We start from the raw sequence: 14,235 nt of genomic DNA on the forward strand, positions 1-14,235 counted from the left end.
AAAAGGGGATGCAAACAAAATAGAGTAAATATCATCACATTTTTTGGTGGTTCGGCAGCCGGCCAGCATTTTAGTGACCGTGCTGCACCCATATCTAGTGCGTAGAGTTGTTTTTTTTTTTTTTTGGCTGAACACTTCCTCCCTTCGGAATGGAAATGCAAACTGGGAAGAAAAGGCAGAACGTGTTTTCTTTGCTCTTGTAGGAAAACCAAGGAATAGGAGGATCATGACCAATCCCGTTAGGATATTAGGACGAAAAGCAAGCAACTACTTTCACTAATTAGCTAACCGGTGGAAGGATATGTATCAAACAGAAAGGAAGAAAGGAAAAGGGTACGGGGATGAACGTTCGGTCTAATCTTCTGCCGTGTAGCAACTGTTACACACGCGCACATCGCTTAACCAGCCCCGCTTTGGTACGGGACGACGGTTGGCCGAGCAGCCGGCACATACCGCATTCCCACACGCCCGGCAGTGATGCCTTCGCCGATCGACGGATCGATACGACGCGGAAGATCGCTTAGTGGTTTGTGCAGTGCGTGTTACGCCACCGTTCTCGATACGCTTTGCCGGCGATGATGCTGCCGGGGGTGTCGATGTGCCGGACGATGGGAGTGGAGCTGTTGGCACCTTGGAACCAAGCCCTGCAACGGTATTTAGCTCTTCCGGTGAACCAAACTCCAGCTCGCAGATGTAGCAGTTCGGTGCCTCAGCATCCGGTACCCAGTACGAGGGACGAGCAGATTCCTTGATAAAGTCTAGCGATTGTTTGGTGGCGATTGATGATTGAGAAGAAGATTTTGATAAATAAATGTAGACATATATGATACAACCTATCCTCTTAAAGCGCTTGTAAACGATAGCAAGTTTCACTCATTTGAAACTTTCATTTCAGTTGACTGAAAGTTTCTGACCCCGTGGATTTCATATAAGGTACACATTTGTTTGAAACCGGGTGTAAAAAAACGGATATAAAGGGTGATAAGAAATCAATAAAATAACGCAAAAATAAATTTAAATGAACAGGACCGTGGTTCAAATCCCATTCGGATCGTCGCGCCTTAGTGAGGACTAACTATCCTCACGGAGAACCAACATGAATGTGGTCCAAATAACGCGCTTTTTGTCGCAAAATTTTTTCGCTTTACGAGAGTTTTCGCTTGAAGTTTCACACAACTGGAATGCGCTTTGACAGTTACCGTTGAGTGAAAGTTGCATTCGTTCATCCGCGGGTTCATAGAAACTCACCTTTCGGATATTCCAGCACGGCTCCAATGTTGCTGATCGTGTTAATGACGGCTTCACCGTACCGCCGCACTAGCACGTTGTTCGCTTCGTCGATACCATTGCCTGCAGAAGAAGACGTCACGAGGAGGTCAGCATCATCAATAAGCTCTTGCTCATCAATTTCACGATCTGTGCGGGATGGACGACAGGTGAAGACATCATCATCATCGTCATCATCGCGTCAGATCACAGCGGATCGAGAAGTAAACGAAACGAGGGCAGCGAATTTTGAACAGCACTTTGCGAATCTGGTTCAAGCCGAATACACACATACACACACATACCTGAGTTTCGTATTGGTTGATCGGATGATGCGTGGTTCCCATTCGCTGTTGCACCATTCACTGTTGCACTATCCGCACCCATCGTGCCACCGTTACGTCCATCATTCCAGCAACTATTGCAAACCCGCACTGGATAGTTCCAGCCACGACTGGGCACGGGCATCTCGTGTTTGGAGCAATGGTTGCAAAATCCTTCCCCACAGCTACGGCAGTGATGCTTCTTCAAACCGAGCCGCTCAAAGTTGCTGATGCATCCTTTACAGTGCTGTTGATAAGAGTTTAAAAAAAACTCTTTATAATCTGCTTCATTGTACATCACAACTAAACTACAACAAATACGTACAATAATCTCACTATCTGGTCGCCAGTAAGCGGGACGAATTTTGTCCGTTACCCACGATTTTACAAGCTTCGTCGGCTGTGAACCGACACTTGCCATAGCATCCGTGATGTAGGCCACGCCGTCCAGCACGAGCTGGGCAGAATGGGTTGGTCCTTGCAGCTGCAGACCTCCATCGTTCCAAACGTGTACAATTTCCGTGCTAAAAATTCAATAAACAAACAAATCCCTCAATAACATCGCTTTTCCTATGCTCGCGCCCTCTCGCGGATGGTAGCGAAAGCGATCATTTATCCTACGTACCGAACAGCATTCTGCTCAGGCGACTTGTTGCCGTACCAGTGTTGCCGGGAGCGATAAATTTCCCCACAGTGTGGACACTCGATGACGGACCCGCTCCACGCGTACAGCGCCAATCCCATCCACGACGAATCCGTTGACTTTTGCGTCTTAATACTCACCACCACCTGGCGCCCGTTAACGTAGCACCGGTTGCACAGGTACACCTTGTTCTCGTGCTGATGCTGATACTTGCAGCTGGCGCCGCACCGATGATCTTCCTTTAGCTCGAGATGGCCCATCGACAGCTGGCAGCGGGCATCGCATGACTTGCAGTACGTCGTGCAGGTAAAGTACTGCTCCGGGAAGGCATTGAATGGCAGTGGGCTCAGATCACCGTTGAACTTGTTGTTCAGTGCCAGCAATGCTTCGAACACGACGCGCGGCAGCCGTGGCGAACGGACGGCCGTATTGCGGATCTCCTTCTCCCACACCATGCGCAACGGTTCGTAGTTGGTCGGTGGTTTGGTTGTCCGCACGCCAACGTACCGCAACGAGCTGAAGGCGCTCAGCTCTAGGCGCAGTTTTGCAAACCGTTCGCGTAAAATGTCCTCCTCTTTCTTGCCATCGTCATCCTCCTTCAGTACCTCCGTATTGTGCGTTTCGTGAAAGATTATTACAGCCGGCCCGAGCGCCTGCGGAGGACCGGGCAGATCGAGCGCCTGCAGTGCACCGGAAAAATACTTCGTAAACGCTTTTGAAGCCGTGCCGAGAAATTTGTACATATCGGTACGCAATCGTTCGGCTCGCGTACGGTAAATGATAATGTCCGAAATGGCCAACACTTTCAGCAGCATGCGCATCTGTCGATTTTCGTTCACTGTCTCGCCGAGCAGACCCTCGGTGTCGAGAGCGAGCACATTCTTTTGCCGCTGATAGGCAGCCCATATGCCCATGGTGCAGGATGCCTGTTCGGAGGAGGTCTTGAACACATCGCGCCCACCAAACAGCGCATGGTTCATCGTGTGCGATTTCCCATCGCCCGTGTTGCCAAAGATGGAGACGACTTTTAGCTTCGCGTCGGGTGATACGGACAACCGCTTGCAGAATTGTTCCGCCGATCGTACACATATCCGTTCCTGTTCGTCCATCAGCAGGAAACTGCGTTCCTTCTTGCTGCCGCCGATGATGTTGCTGTCGGTGGGACCATTCATTGCCGGAGATCGTCGATCGTCTATATCGTCGGTGTCGGTCATATCGAGGGGAAGTGAGGTGAACGGTCCGGACACCACATCCGGTGGCTGTGTTGCAAGCGTTCCATCTGTCGTTGGTGGCTGAAAAAAAAACCGCGAGAAAATAGAGAAAATATTTGAAATGTGCAAAATTACTTAGCAAACAAAAAAATCCCAAAGCGAATAATATGCAACCCTTGGCTGTGCCGCAATCAGTTTCCGTACCATGTTGAACGAGCCCACCATTGGTAGTGAACCCAAGGGTAAGTGCCTCATCGCAAATCGCCCACCACCATCATCACCATAAATCATCAGCGTCATCATACGCTTTCATCGCAGCGACGCTAGGAAAGTAGTATATAAATCTTTAGAGCTATTCTTATCAAAATCGTTCGCTCAAAACAAATACGATGTGACGCGCAAATGGTACGATCGATGATTACCACCACGCGATAGGCAGGACCCGCCGGGTGGGTGAGCAATGGCGCGCTCTGTTCGGGGAAGGGATCGATAGGCAACCACCAGATTGCGCATCGGTGATCAGAGATCGCGTAAGGTTCGATCGTGCACGTTTAACGTGAAGACCTGCAAGGATGTGTGGCGGGGTTATGATCTACATCGTCAACAATTGCCGCACGTTCATTTAACCCCATTTCGTCCGCTTGCAGCAACAGACACACCGGATGTACTCATCGTGTAAGCACAACCGTGGACACACTCTTCCGAATCACCGCCAAACGAGGTAGTTGCTTCCGGCAGTGCAACAGCAGAGCAGATGACCGAAGCAATGCATTGTTTATAATAAAGTTTGTTTTTGAACTTATTTGCCCATGCAGCAAAAATTACCACAGCACGATAATTCTGCGTTGCTTCATCAGCTTTTCAAAACTGTTTTCATCAAAGTAGGTCGTGCTTGTTGGTTGGGTGGCCGGCGATCAATTGCGGCTTTTTTTACACAAACATGATCGTGTTTAGTAGAGTGTTTCCTGCATATGATCATTGAAAGAAGAAAAAAAAAATTTATGAATTTGATTACTTATTTAAATGTTCGATCGATCGATTGTGTATGTTCATTTGTTGGCTGTCGGAACGGAAGCACGCTGTGCCGCTTTTCGCGTGCCTGCTGGTCTAACACCAAACCAGACGCGCTTTAGAACCAAAGTTGAGGATCAATGTCATGCGTAGAATATTAATTCCACCTGACCAAAGGCTACGATCAACGGCACACGATCGGCACCCCATTCGCTCGTAAGTCCTTGAACATTGTGTGGGGTTGGCTTGGTGTTCGGAGAAGGGTTTAGATGGTGCGAACGATATACGCAACCTTTCTTCATCAACACAACGCACGCTCAGCGTGCTTGGATATCTCCGTTTTCGTGTGAGTGTTTTTCTTCGTTTTGTGCGGTTTCGTTATCGATGTGTGGTGGTTAGCGCCATTCTGGCCCGCAACTTTAATCTTCTACCATCCCCCCTACGAATGTAAACTAAACCATTCCTCAAAAAGTTCGATAAAGGGCTAAACACCAACCATATCGTCCGTCATACCCACTACTTGCAGCCCACGCCCACAGACCGTTGCTAAGGTTAGGAAACCAAAGTAGGCCAACCCACGGCGTATTTGACGGCTGGTTTTTCCCTGCGAGAAATGAAAAGCTTTATCAAAATTTGTTCCCATCGCTAGTGTTCGTTACCTTATCACTGATCCACGAAAGACTTTCTGTGTCCTCCGCTTGCATCATGGTTGTTGATTACTGTTGTTCGAAAGATGTCTCCACTTTAGAAACCATCCACATACACAGACCCACAAATACACGTCGTACGGTGATTGGAGAAAGGCAGTGAGATAATAATCCGGGAGCGCGGGTTTGCTGGTGGCAACTTTCTTTTTGCGTTTCTGCGTGGCTGCTGCTCGTGGCCTTGATGGAGCCTAATGGTGGAACACTTTTAGCGAAGGGGGAAGCCTTGCCTTTACCGATAGAAATACACTCACACTCGCGTTTTACTCATAACCAGAAGGCTTCTTCTCCATGCTATACAGCGCGGTTGTCGCTGCAAAAAGGTAAACATGCAGAGGTTGGCCTGCCTGTTCGCGGAGTGTGACGCTTCGTGACCTTGGCTGGTCAAGAGGCTGCTCCTGCTACTGCTCTACTCTGCTCTTTTGAGCTCTCACACACCCAAGCGACAGAGAGCGCGCGCACAATGATATTAGATGGACCGCTATGCCAAAACAGTACTACAATTCCGCCACTGTGTGTGTGTTTGTGTCCCAGGAAAAGGGAAGGGGTTTGATATTTCTACTACGCAACAGTTCAAACGGAAATCCTTCACGTTACTTCCGGTTAGTGAGCTCTCGACTCAATGTTACATGTCTACGTTCGAACACACACTGCCTACTAACACACAGGTTTCAGAGATGAAATGGTGGAAATGTAATATCTTTCCGTGTTTTCCTTTGGAAATTGCAAGCGGCTACAATCGAGGTGGGTGGTGGGCTTACACCCCGATCAGGGGAGTAGGCAATTTTGTAAACAAAGAACGCACCCTTTCGCTGGAAGTGGAGCTTCGAATTACACTGGACTAGAACACAAGCACGTACACAGACGATCGTATACAGGGAATGGCACTCGTCGCTCAATTGTCACACTAATAATGCATATTTCCAAGCAATTCACTTTCAACGGCCAAACAACGAAAAACAATTCACAACGGCAGTGCAAAAGGAATGCTAACACTATCTCCCATGCGGATTTCCTCGAAAGTTCACCAGCTCTATTCGCTTAGCAAAATTTCAATTTTCATTCTCTTCTGGTGGAAAACAGTGCGCGACAATGTTGCTAGTACTTTGTCGTACTGTGCAGCCGCGTATCAGCGATGATAAGCAGAACTTTTTGCAACTTTTTCGGAGCTTCTGTTTTTCTTCGCTGATTCACACGCACTGCCTCTGCAACCTTTGTTTTTTTCTTGGGCTTTGATTTACTACTGACGTTTCTTATGGTGGTGTTAGTTAAGACCGCTTTCAATAACAAAAGAACGACTTCAACTTTCCTGACGTAAAAATTGCTAAAAGCTGCTATAACATTCCAGTTTTGAACATGTTTAATATTTCACACACTGATCTTTCTAATTTTTCATTTACTTTGCTCCTTAAAGCGGAGTTTTTCATAAAAAAAATATGATATTTGCGGGGAATTTTTGGACGTCGTTTGCTGCGAACTCTGCAGCCCTACAAGTATAAACACATTGCATGCGAATTTTTATAGCGATCTTTGACAGCGCATTTTACACCAAATCGTAAACAACCACATATTTGCTCCACACACGCACACCGTGGAAACTTTCGTTTTCTGCGTGATAAATAATAACTTTACAGTACAAAAAAAGTGTTCCGCTGTGCGGTAATATATTCGTTTCAGCCTATTTTTAGGTGAAACTTTGGACTCCATAAAATTGTGTGTTGATTTGTGGCCAGTATTTGCAGCTTTTCAATCATGTCAGCATGCCGCGTGCGAACGCCGGTAAGCGATGCGAATTTTCTGGCACCTTCCCACCGATCCATGGAATGATCGCTGATAAGCCCACATTCACTGATTATCCCATTGGTTTTTGTAGAACAAAATCCGTTCCCTTCTCAAAATAACCGGGCTGGGTGCGGGCGTCTTTAGCGCGTACAGCGTTTGGCGAGGAGATGAGAAATTCTACAACAACGTGTTTATGCCGATCGTACGGCTCATACCGCCAGAAACGGCACACGATCTTGCGGTGCTCGGTGTCAAGTGGAAACTTTTCCGCCCAGCGTACCAGGATACGGACCGGCTGCGGACACAGTTCCTCGGTCTGACGTTCAACAATCCGATCGGTATAGCGGCCGGGTTCGATAAGCACGGTGAAGCCGTCCAGGGTTTGCAGCTGATCGGGTTTGGATTTGTCGAGATTGGGTCGGTAACGCCCGAACCACAGCCGGGCAATGCGAGACCACGCATCTTTCGCCTGAACGAAGATAAAGCCATCGTTAACCGGTACGGGTTTAACAGCGAGGGTCACGATGTGGTGTACGAACGTTTGCGCGATTCCCGCGCACAGGAACCACCGGACCAGAGGGTCGTGCTTGGCATAAATCTGGGCAAGAACAAACTGTCCCTCGATGCGATCGCCGACTACGTACAGGGTGTTAGGCGGTTCGGCAGTTTAGCAGACTATCTGGTGATCAATGTGAGCAGTCCAAACACACCCGGATTGCGCACACTGCAGAGCAAAAGTACACTGCAAACGTTGCTAACGGAGGTGCTAAAAGCACGTGCCACGCTCCCGACCAACGAGCAGCGTCCGATACTGCTAAAGCTTGCGCCAGATCTATCGGAAGAGGATCTGCGTGAGATCGTGGACGTCATACGAGTGAATGCTTGCGCAGTGGATGGACTGATCGTTTCCAACACAACCATCGATCGGCCTCCCACACTGAAAAGCAACAATGCCGGCCAGCTTGGTGGATTGAGTGGTCCACCGCTGAAGCAACGTTCGACGGCAATGATTGCCCGGGTGTACAAGTTAACGGAGGGAAAGGTACCGATCATTGGTGTAGGAGGCATTTTTACCGGTGAAGATGCGTTTGAAAAAATTGAAGCCGGTGCCAGTGCGGTACAGCTGTACACGTCCTTCATTTTCCACGGACCGCCGGTAGTGCCGAAAATTAAACGCGAACTCCAGCAGCTCTTGGAAGCGAATGGGTACGCCACCGTTCAGGACGCAGTCGGGACAGGTGTGGACAAATATTTGTCTTAAATGTGATGCTCCTCAGGAATTAGTATAAGCTGAAAAGTGAATCGAAATATATCTATTGTATAAAGTTGCGAAATTCGTCCGTCTTTTCCCTCCGACTAGCAACCGGCTAGTCTGAGTAGCCAAACCGATTTTAATTCATAGAATAGCATTATATGAATCCAATTGATTGTTCTTTGAAATAAAATCACAGCTATCTTTATTTGTAAATGTTCTTAAATTGTATTTAATTTTATTTTGGAATTATATTTTTTCATGAATTTCGTTACCGTTGGTGTCTTATTTTCACTGGGAATTTGAAGCGCTCATCCGAGGGTTATACACACTTGCCATTGCACTGCAGAATGAAGGTATGGGCCTCTCCCTTCTTCTCGTTCGGTTATTCGCCTATCTCGCTCGCACTTTCGGCAATGCACCAAAAAACAACTGTCAAAAATTTCAGAAAAAGGTAAAGAAAATTTTTCTCTCGATCTGGAGCGATAATGCTTTTCCGTCTGGCGTGTTTTGATTCAATTTTTCTTTCTAATTGTGCATTCTAACCAGTAAAAAGTGTAGTTCTTGCAAGGATCGTGCTTCCACACTGTGTACAACAAGCTAGTGAAATGGTGCAACTCCGGCAATACTCGTAAAACGCACCTCAAACACATCAGCGCAACACAACAACATCACTTACACACGCACGCACGCACACGGGGTCACGAAAACGACGACAGGCAAAGCGATGTCGCTTTTCCGAAAACCAAAAAAACCCATCCAGCGGCGCGTTTTTAGTGGCTACGACGATGAGGACGAAGAAAATCATAACGCAGCGAGCAAGGATACGGCCCCGCACGGTAACAGCAGCGATAATGGCGGCGACAACAGTCGTCCAATACCGATGGACACGGATCCGGCACCGGAAGGTCCTGCGGTGGCCTCAGAACACCGCAAGCGAAAAGAACATCGTGCGGAATCTTCCACTAAGGGTTCGCTGAAAGCGATACCGAACACCAAACCCTCTTTGCTTAGTTTCGACGACGAAGGTAACAAAAAACATCTATTTTAGTCCTTTGATCTAAGAAAAAAAAAAGTTCACGAAAGTGAGAGAGAAAATAATGAAGAATGGTCACCGCCATCGGCTGGCCAAAGTGATCGCACCCCCCTCTTCCACGCGCAATTAGTTTGCAGAAGAAAAGAAAATGAAAAGTTTATCACCAATATGTTGCTGCACGGAGCAGGCCCGGAAGAGGAAGAGCCGGGCCCCTCGAAAACCGCTACTGGCACGGGCAGAAATGTGTTTGACGGCGGCCCCGGTCTAGAGGGTAGAAGAAGCAAACGAAATTATTCAGTGATTATTCCCGTGTGCCAATTTGCAAAGCCAAAAAAAGTGTCCTGACCGTGTCACTAGGGAATCCCTTTTTCGTGTGCACAGTCTGGTTCACATCGGTTATACCGTCCGGCGTTTCCCAAACCTCCTCCAGCCCTAGCCCAGGAACTCATTTAATGGCACATTTTCCCGTTCGTCTTTTTTTCTTTTCTTCTTCTCTTTTTATTTTCAATTCCCGTATCGGGGGTGCCATCGTATCCGTTAACTGCCCCGTTCCGCCGATCGTTCGCAGAGGAGGGCGAAGTATTCCAAGTGAAAAAGTCCTCCCACAGCAAGAAGGTGATGAAAACGCTCGACAAGGAACGGCGCCGGAAGCGGCACATGGAGAAGAGCAATGGCACGTCGACGAGCCAACAGGCCGGATACGGTGCGGACCAGGGCAAACCGACGAATGCTCCCCGAAAGCAGCAGCAGCAGCACGTTTCATCTTCGCCACCAACGGTCACGGGGTCGTGCGGCAACGACAGTAATGATAAGATAAAAAGAGAAAAGTGTGAAAATTCTAGCTCTAATATCCAAACAGAAATACGCACAGACGACTTTGTGGTAAGGTTATTATTATTCAATTTTCTACTACTCTTTTTCTTTTAAGTTGTATTTAAAACTACATTTTTTAATAGTTCGTTTCGAAAAACAAACTCAAAGTCAAAAAATTCGCGATCGAATCATACCAGAAGAAGATTAGGATCAAGCGAAAACAAGAAATGCTTCGTATTCGGTTCTGTTTGCATATCTTTTTATGGTTTTCTGGTTCAATGTGTTCCCTGTTCCTAGCTTTCATTCAGTTGAGACCCTTGCGAAGGTATTCAGCACATCGCGCTAGATTGATTGGTAAAACACACGTATCGGATTCGTTTAGTAATTGAAGTTTTGGGAATTAAGTTTTTAATATTGGAGTAGCTGTGGTTTTTTTTTTTTTGGCGGAAAATCAGTTCTATGAGAAGTGTCGCTAAATTGCGGCGGTCATACATTTGTGAATCAATGCTCTTCAGGGTTTCCATCCATGTGATGGAGCTGTAGAAACATTTGAGGGAATGTTTCAAATATATAGTAGAATGTTGCACTAACTGAGCTCTTTGTTTAGCTTTGTCTTTAAGTAGCAGTAATTCGATCAATATTCAATTGGAACCTTATAATATTTCACCATCGAAAAATTTAACTGAATGATTCAAATGTTCCAATACGTGGATTTAAACCCTGTAAGAAACCTATTTTCCCTCTAAATGCACCAGAGCGCATCGCACCGTAGTACCGTTCCATGCTCAATCCTCTCACCAACGACGCGATTGTCAGGCAGAGACAAAAAAGAGCCAAGCAAAAATACCTCTGTGTGTGTGTGTGTGTGTGTATCGAGAAGCATACATATATTGGCAAAGGATAATTTTGCACCGCTTTTCCAAACCCCTCCTTCCCCTCCACCCCTTTTGCAATCTTCTGCGCCACCTCCGTTTTTTCTCAACCCTTATTGTGCATCTCAGAATCAGCGCCAGCAAAAAGAAGAACACAAGAAAAACGGTGGCCATTTTAAGATTTCTTCTAATACTTGTTAATCTCCATTTTTTGCGTTCCCTCCCGGTTCTTGGCTTGCCTCCTTCCTCCCTCCCCAAAATGCATACACGAAGCTGGTGGTCAAGAAATCGGATCCGGAGAATATGATACTAAACGGCCGGGCAGCACTGTGTGCCGGACGGAACGATATGTCCTCGGAGGATGAAACGTACGAGAAGGAAGAGCCCGATGGTGGACGGATGCAGCAGCATCACCATCACCGGTTTGCGAAACCGCAGGACAACTTTAAGGTGTGTCTGGAGAACGGTGTCATACCGGATGCGGCCATGATTCATGCCGCTCGCAAGCAACGCCAGAAGGCACGCGAGCAAGGTACGTAAAGATGGACACGGCATGAGGGGGGAAAATCACTTATTGTCCGGATGTGCTATCTATTCTGCAGGTGAATTCATACCGGTAGAGGAACCGAAGGAAGAGAAAACTAAAAAGCGAACCGTACAAGAAGACGGAGACGGTGACGGTTCGGATGAGGATGACGATCGAATCGACATGTCCGCTATAACCGGTGCCAAAGAGCGTGAAGAACGGCGGGAACAGTTTTATGCCGTACAGCGTGAAGGTAACTGTTGTAAAAAAGAGTCCACCTTAGGACCCTTTCGCTCGATAATTTACGCTTACATTTTCCCCATCTGCAGACTCGGATGCGGAGGATTCCGACGTAGAAACGAAGGAATGGGAAAATCAACAAATTCGCAAAGGCGTTACCGGCGCTCAGCTCGTATCGGCACAGCAAGAATCCGTCATCTCACAGTACTTAATCGGTAACAACTTCAGCCAAACGTTCCAAAACAAGTCGGCCATACTGATGGATGATCAGCAACGGGTTGATAGTGCCCTATCAACAGCGGCCCTGCTCGAGAAAGCCTATGCAGCGTCCAGTGGTATCCGACTGTCCGGCACTACTACTACTACTACTACTACTACTGGTAGCAACAAGCGATCGAATGCCCCACCAGGCAGTGGTATTGGTGGGACAAAAACATCCGACCCGAAACCGAGCGGTCCCCGGATGCCACAACAGATTCTTGCACAGCTAACAGAACGACATCGAACGACGGCCGAGTTGAACCGGAAACACGACGAAGATATTATGCAAATTACGCAAGAAATCAAACTGCTCCAGATGGATCATATATCGTGCGAGCAAAAGGCGCCGATTGCTGCGGCCAAGTATCGGTTCTATCAAGAGTTTCGCTGTTACGTGTCCGACTTGGTGGAATGTTTAAATGAAAAGGTACCGCTGGTGACGGCACTCGAGCAAAAAGCGCTCACGCTACTCGGGAAACATTCGAGCATGCTAATTGAACGTCGTCGGCAGGATATGCGCGACCAGGTGAAGGAAGTGACCGACGCAAACAGTAAGTAACTAAAGGGTAAACGGCGTTGAATAAGATTGTGAAAATTTCATCTCTTTTTTTTTTTTTTTTTTGTTGTCATCCTTCGAATAGAACCGGCCAAGCGTACTGGTGGACCAGAGGATCAGGAACGTGTTCGGCGAGCGGCAGAACGTGAAGGACGGCGTACACGCCGTCGCCGGGATAGAGAAAAGAATGAAACGTCCGACAGTCACTTTGACGGTATGTCCAGTGATGACGAAATCCCGGACATGGAAGCAGCTCGCTACCGTTCCGCACTGCAAGCGATCGAGCTGGAAGCGCGGGAAGTGTTTGTGGACGCGGCAGAAGAATACGGTGAGGTGGCGGGAATATTGGAACGGTTCGAGCAGTGGCGTCAGCACGATATGCACGCGTATAGTGACGCTTACGTGAGCCTTTGCCTGCCGAAAGTTCTTGCCCCGCTGATCCGGCTCGAACACGTCAGCTGGAATCCGCTGACGATGGACGCGTTGGTAGAGCTGGAGAATGAACGATGGTACCGCACGGTCGCTCAGTACGGTTGTTCGGCTACGACGGAGGCGTCGCTGGCAGCGGATCCGGACGTGCGGCTCATACCGACGCTGGTGGAGAAAATATTCCTGCCCAAGTTGACGGCGCTGGTCGAGCAGTACTGGGATCCGCTGTCCACGACGCAAACGTTCCGGTTGGTACGGCTACTGAAACGATTCGTGCGCGATTACCCATCGCTCAAGATTACGTGCAAACCGCTTCGGGTGCTCTTCCAAGCGATACTCGACAAGCTTAAGCAGTCGATCGATAACGATGTGTTTATTCCAATATTTCCCAAACAGTAAGTATCCGGAGCATTTATAGTACGGTATCACTCTTATATTTTTAATGATTTACCCCAATATTTTCTATCATCTTCCTAGAGCGCAAGAGGCCAAATCGTCTTTCTTTCAACGGCAGTTCTGTAGCGGTTTGAAGCTACTGCGCAACATCACCAGCTGGCAAGGCATTTTGGCCGATGCAGCACTAAAAGAGCTCGCGATCGGATCACTGCTGAATCGATATCTATTGAACGGGATGCGTGTCTGCTCACCGGTGGACGCGATCGCGAAAGCTTCGACCATCGTGTACACCTTGCCACGCGTTTGGCTTAGCCCGGGTGCGTCGGTTGTGCAGAGCATGGATCAGTTTATCAGTATGCTGCGACATTTGCAATCTCAACTAGATCCTGCCATCCCTCCGAATGGGTAAGTCCTCTGTGGTGGCCTAGAGCCTTGATGGTTTGCAACACATATTTTTAAAAATCCTAACACATATATTCACTCCTTCCAGAGAACTAGCCGAACAGATTCGCAAAATTCTAACAAGCCTGCATGTGGTTTCAACGTCTTCAACGGTATTGTGAGCTCTAGCGTGTTAAGGAAAGATTTTATTGCTACATACATATACATATATCCGAATGCAAGTGTCGATTTTCGAACAATGTTTCTAATATGATATGTTCTTAAGGAAATAAAGTACTACGGATCGTTTTGAATGAATGGAAACAGTAACAGTAAGAGTAATAGCAAGATTAACCCCCATCAATCGAAAGGATTCCGAAAAATTCGTTAGAAAGAAGAAAGTTGACCTTCAACCAGATAAGTTAGATCATTCTAAACACGAATCGTTTGGCTCCTTTCTCATTGCATGACCAACTCAGTGAATCCATTGTGATAAGTCGACGCAACTTGTATAATTTAGAGTAATTGTCTGG

The 14,235-nt window shown here is 47.5% G+C and overlaps 4 protein-coding genes across 5 annotated transcripts in view; 2 read left to right on the top strand and 2 right to left on the bottom strand.

Annotated features, from left to right (window-relative positions):
• LOC126559737 (zinc finger FYVE domain-containing protein 1-like) overlaps window positions 1-5,227 on the bottom strand; it is a 281,299-nt gene extending 276,072 nt beyond the window's left edge. Inside the window, exons 1-6 of the mRNA XM_050215909.1 lie at window positions 5,114-5,227; window positions 2,215-3,524; window positions 1,915-2,113; window positions 1,572-1,836; window positions 1,249-1,416; window positions 338-758 (exon numbers count right to left, since the gene is read on the bottom strand). Of these exons, the coding sequence (XP_050071866.1) occupies window positions 355-758; window positions 1,249-1,416; window positions 1,572-1,836; window positions 1,915-2,113; window positions 2,215-3,524; window positions 5,114-5,161 (2,394 nt within the window). The 5' untranslated portion in view covers window positions 5,162-5,227 and the 3' untranslated portion in view covers window positions 338-354. The remainder of the gene's footprint in view (window positions 1-337; window positions 759-1,248; window positions 1,417-1,571; window positions 1,837-1,914; window positions 2,114-2,214; window positions 3,525-5,113) is intronic.
• Window positions 5,228-6,910: 1,683 nt separating this feature from the next.
• On the top strand, window positions 6,911-8,257 carry LOC126558223 (dihydroorotate dehydrogenase (quinone), mitochondrial). Its single transcript, XM_050214192.1, has 2 exons — window positions 6,911-6,937; window positions 7,032-8,257. Exons 1-2 carry the CDS (start codon window positions 6,911-6,913, stop codon window positions 8,199-8,201), a joined length of 1,197 nt encoding a protein of 398 aa, XP_050070149.1. The 3' UTR covers window positions 8,202-8,257.
• A 604-nt stretch (window positions 8,258-8,861) lies between these two features.
• Window positions 8,862-13,884, top strand: LOC126559033 (intron Large complex component GCFC2). Of its 2 annotated transcripts, XM_050215136.1 has the most exons (8): window positions 8,871-9,220; window positions 9,797-10,110; window positions 11,187-11,445; window positions 11,516-11,692; window positions 11,769-12,491; window positions 12,582-13,320; window positions 13,403-13,726; window positions 13,812-13,884. In XM_050215136.1, the coding sequence occupies exons 1-8, from the start codon at window positions 8,920-8,922 to the stop codon at window positions 13,882-13,884; spliced, it is 2,910 nt and encodes a 969-aa protein (XP_050071093.1). In that variant the 5' UTR covers window positions 8,871-8,919. The 2 variants fall into 2 exon arrangements, with proteins under 2 accessions (XP_050071092.1, XP_050071093.1); XM_050215135.1 differs by lacking the exons at window positions 11,516-11,692; window positions 11,769-12,491; window positions 12,582-13,320; window positions 13,403-13,726; window positions 13,812-13,884 and having other exon boundaries at window positions 8,862-9,220; window positions 9,797-10,115; window positions 11,187-11,297.
• LOC126557756 (connectin-like) overlaps window positions 12,399-14,235 on the bottom strand; it is a 378,559-nt gene continuing 376,722 nt past the window's right edge. The window contains exon 4 of the mRNA XM_050213633.1: window positions 12,399-12,409. The gene's annotated coding sequence lies outside the window, so the exon portion shown is untranslated. The remainder of the gene's footprint in view (window positions 12,410-14,235) is intronic.

Source organism: Anopheles maculipalpis, chromosome 2RL (assembly GCF_943734695.1).
Source record: "Anopheles maculipalpis chromosome 2RL, idAnoMacuDA_375_x, whole genome shotgun sequence".
Lineage (NCBI taxonomy): Eukaryota > Metazoa > Arthropoda > Insecta > Diptera > Culicidae > Anopheles > Anopheles maculipalpis.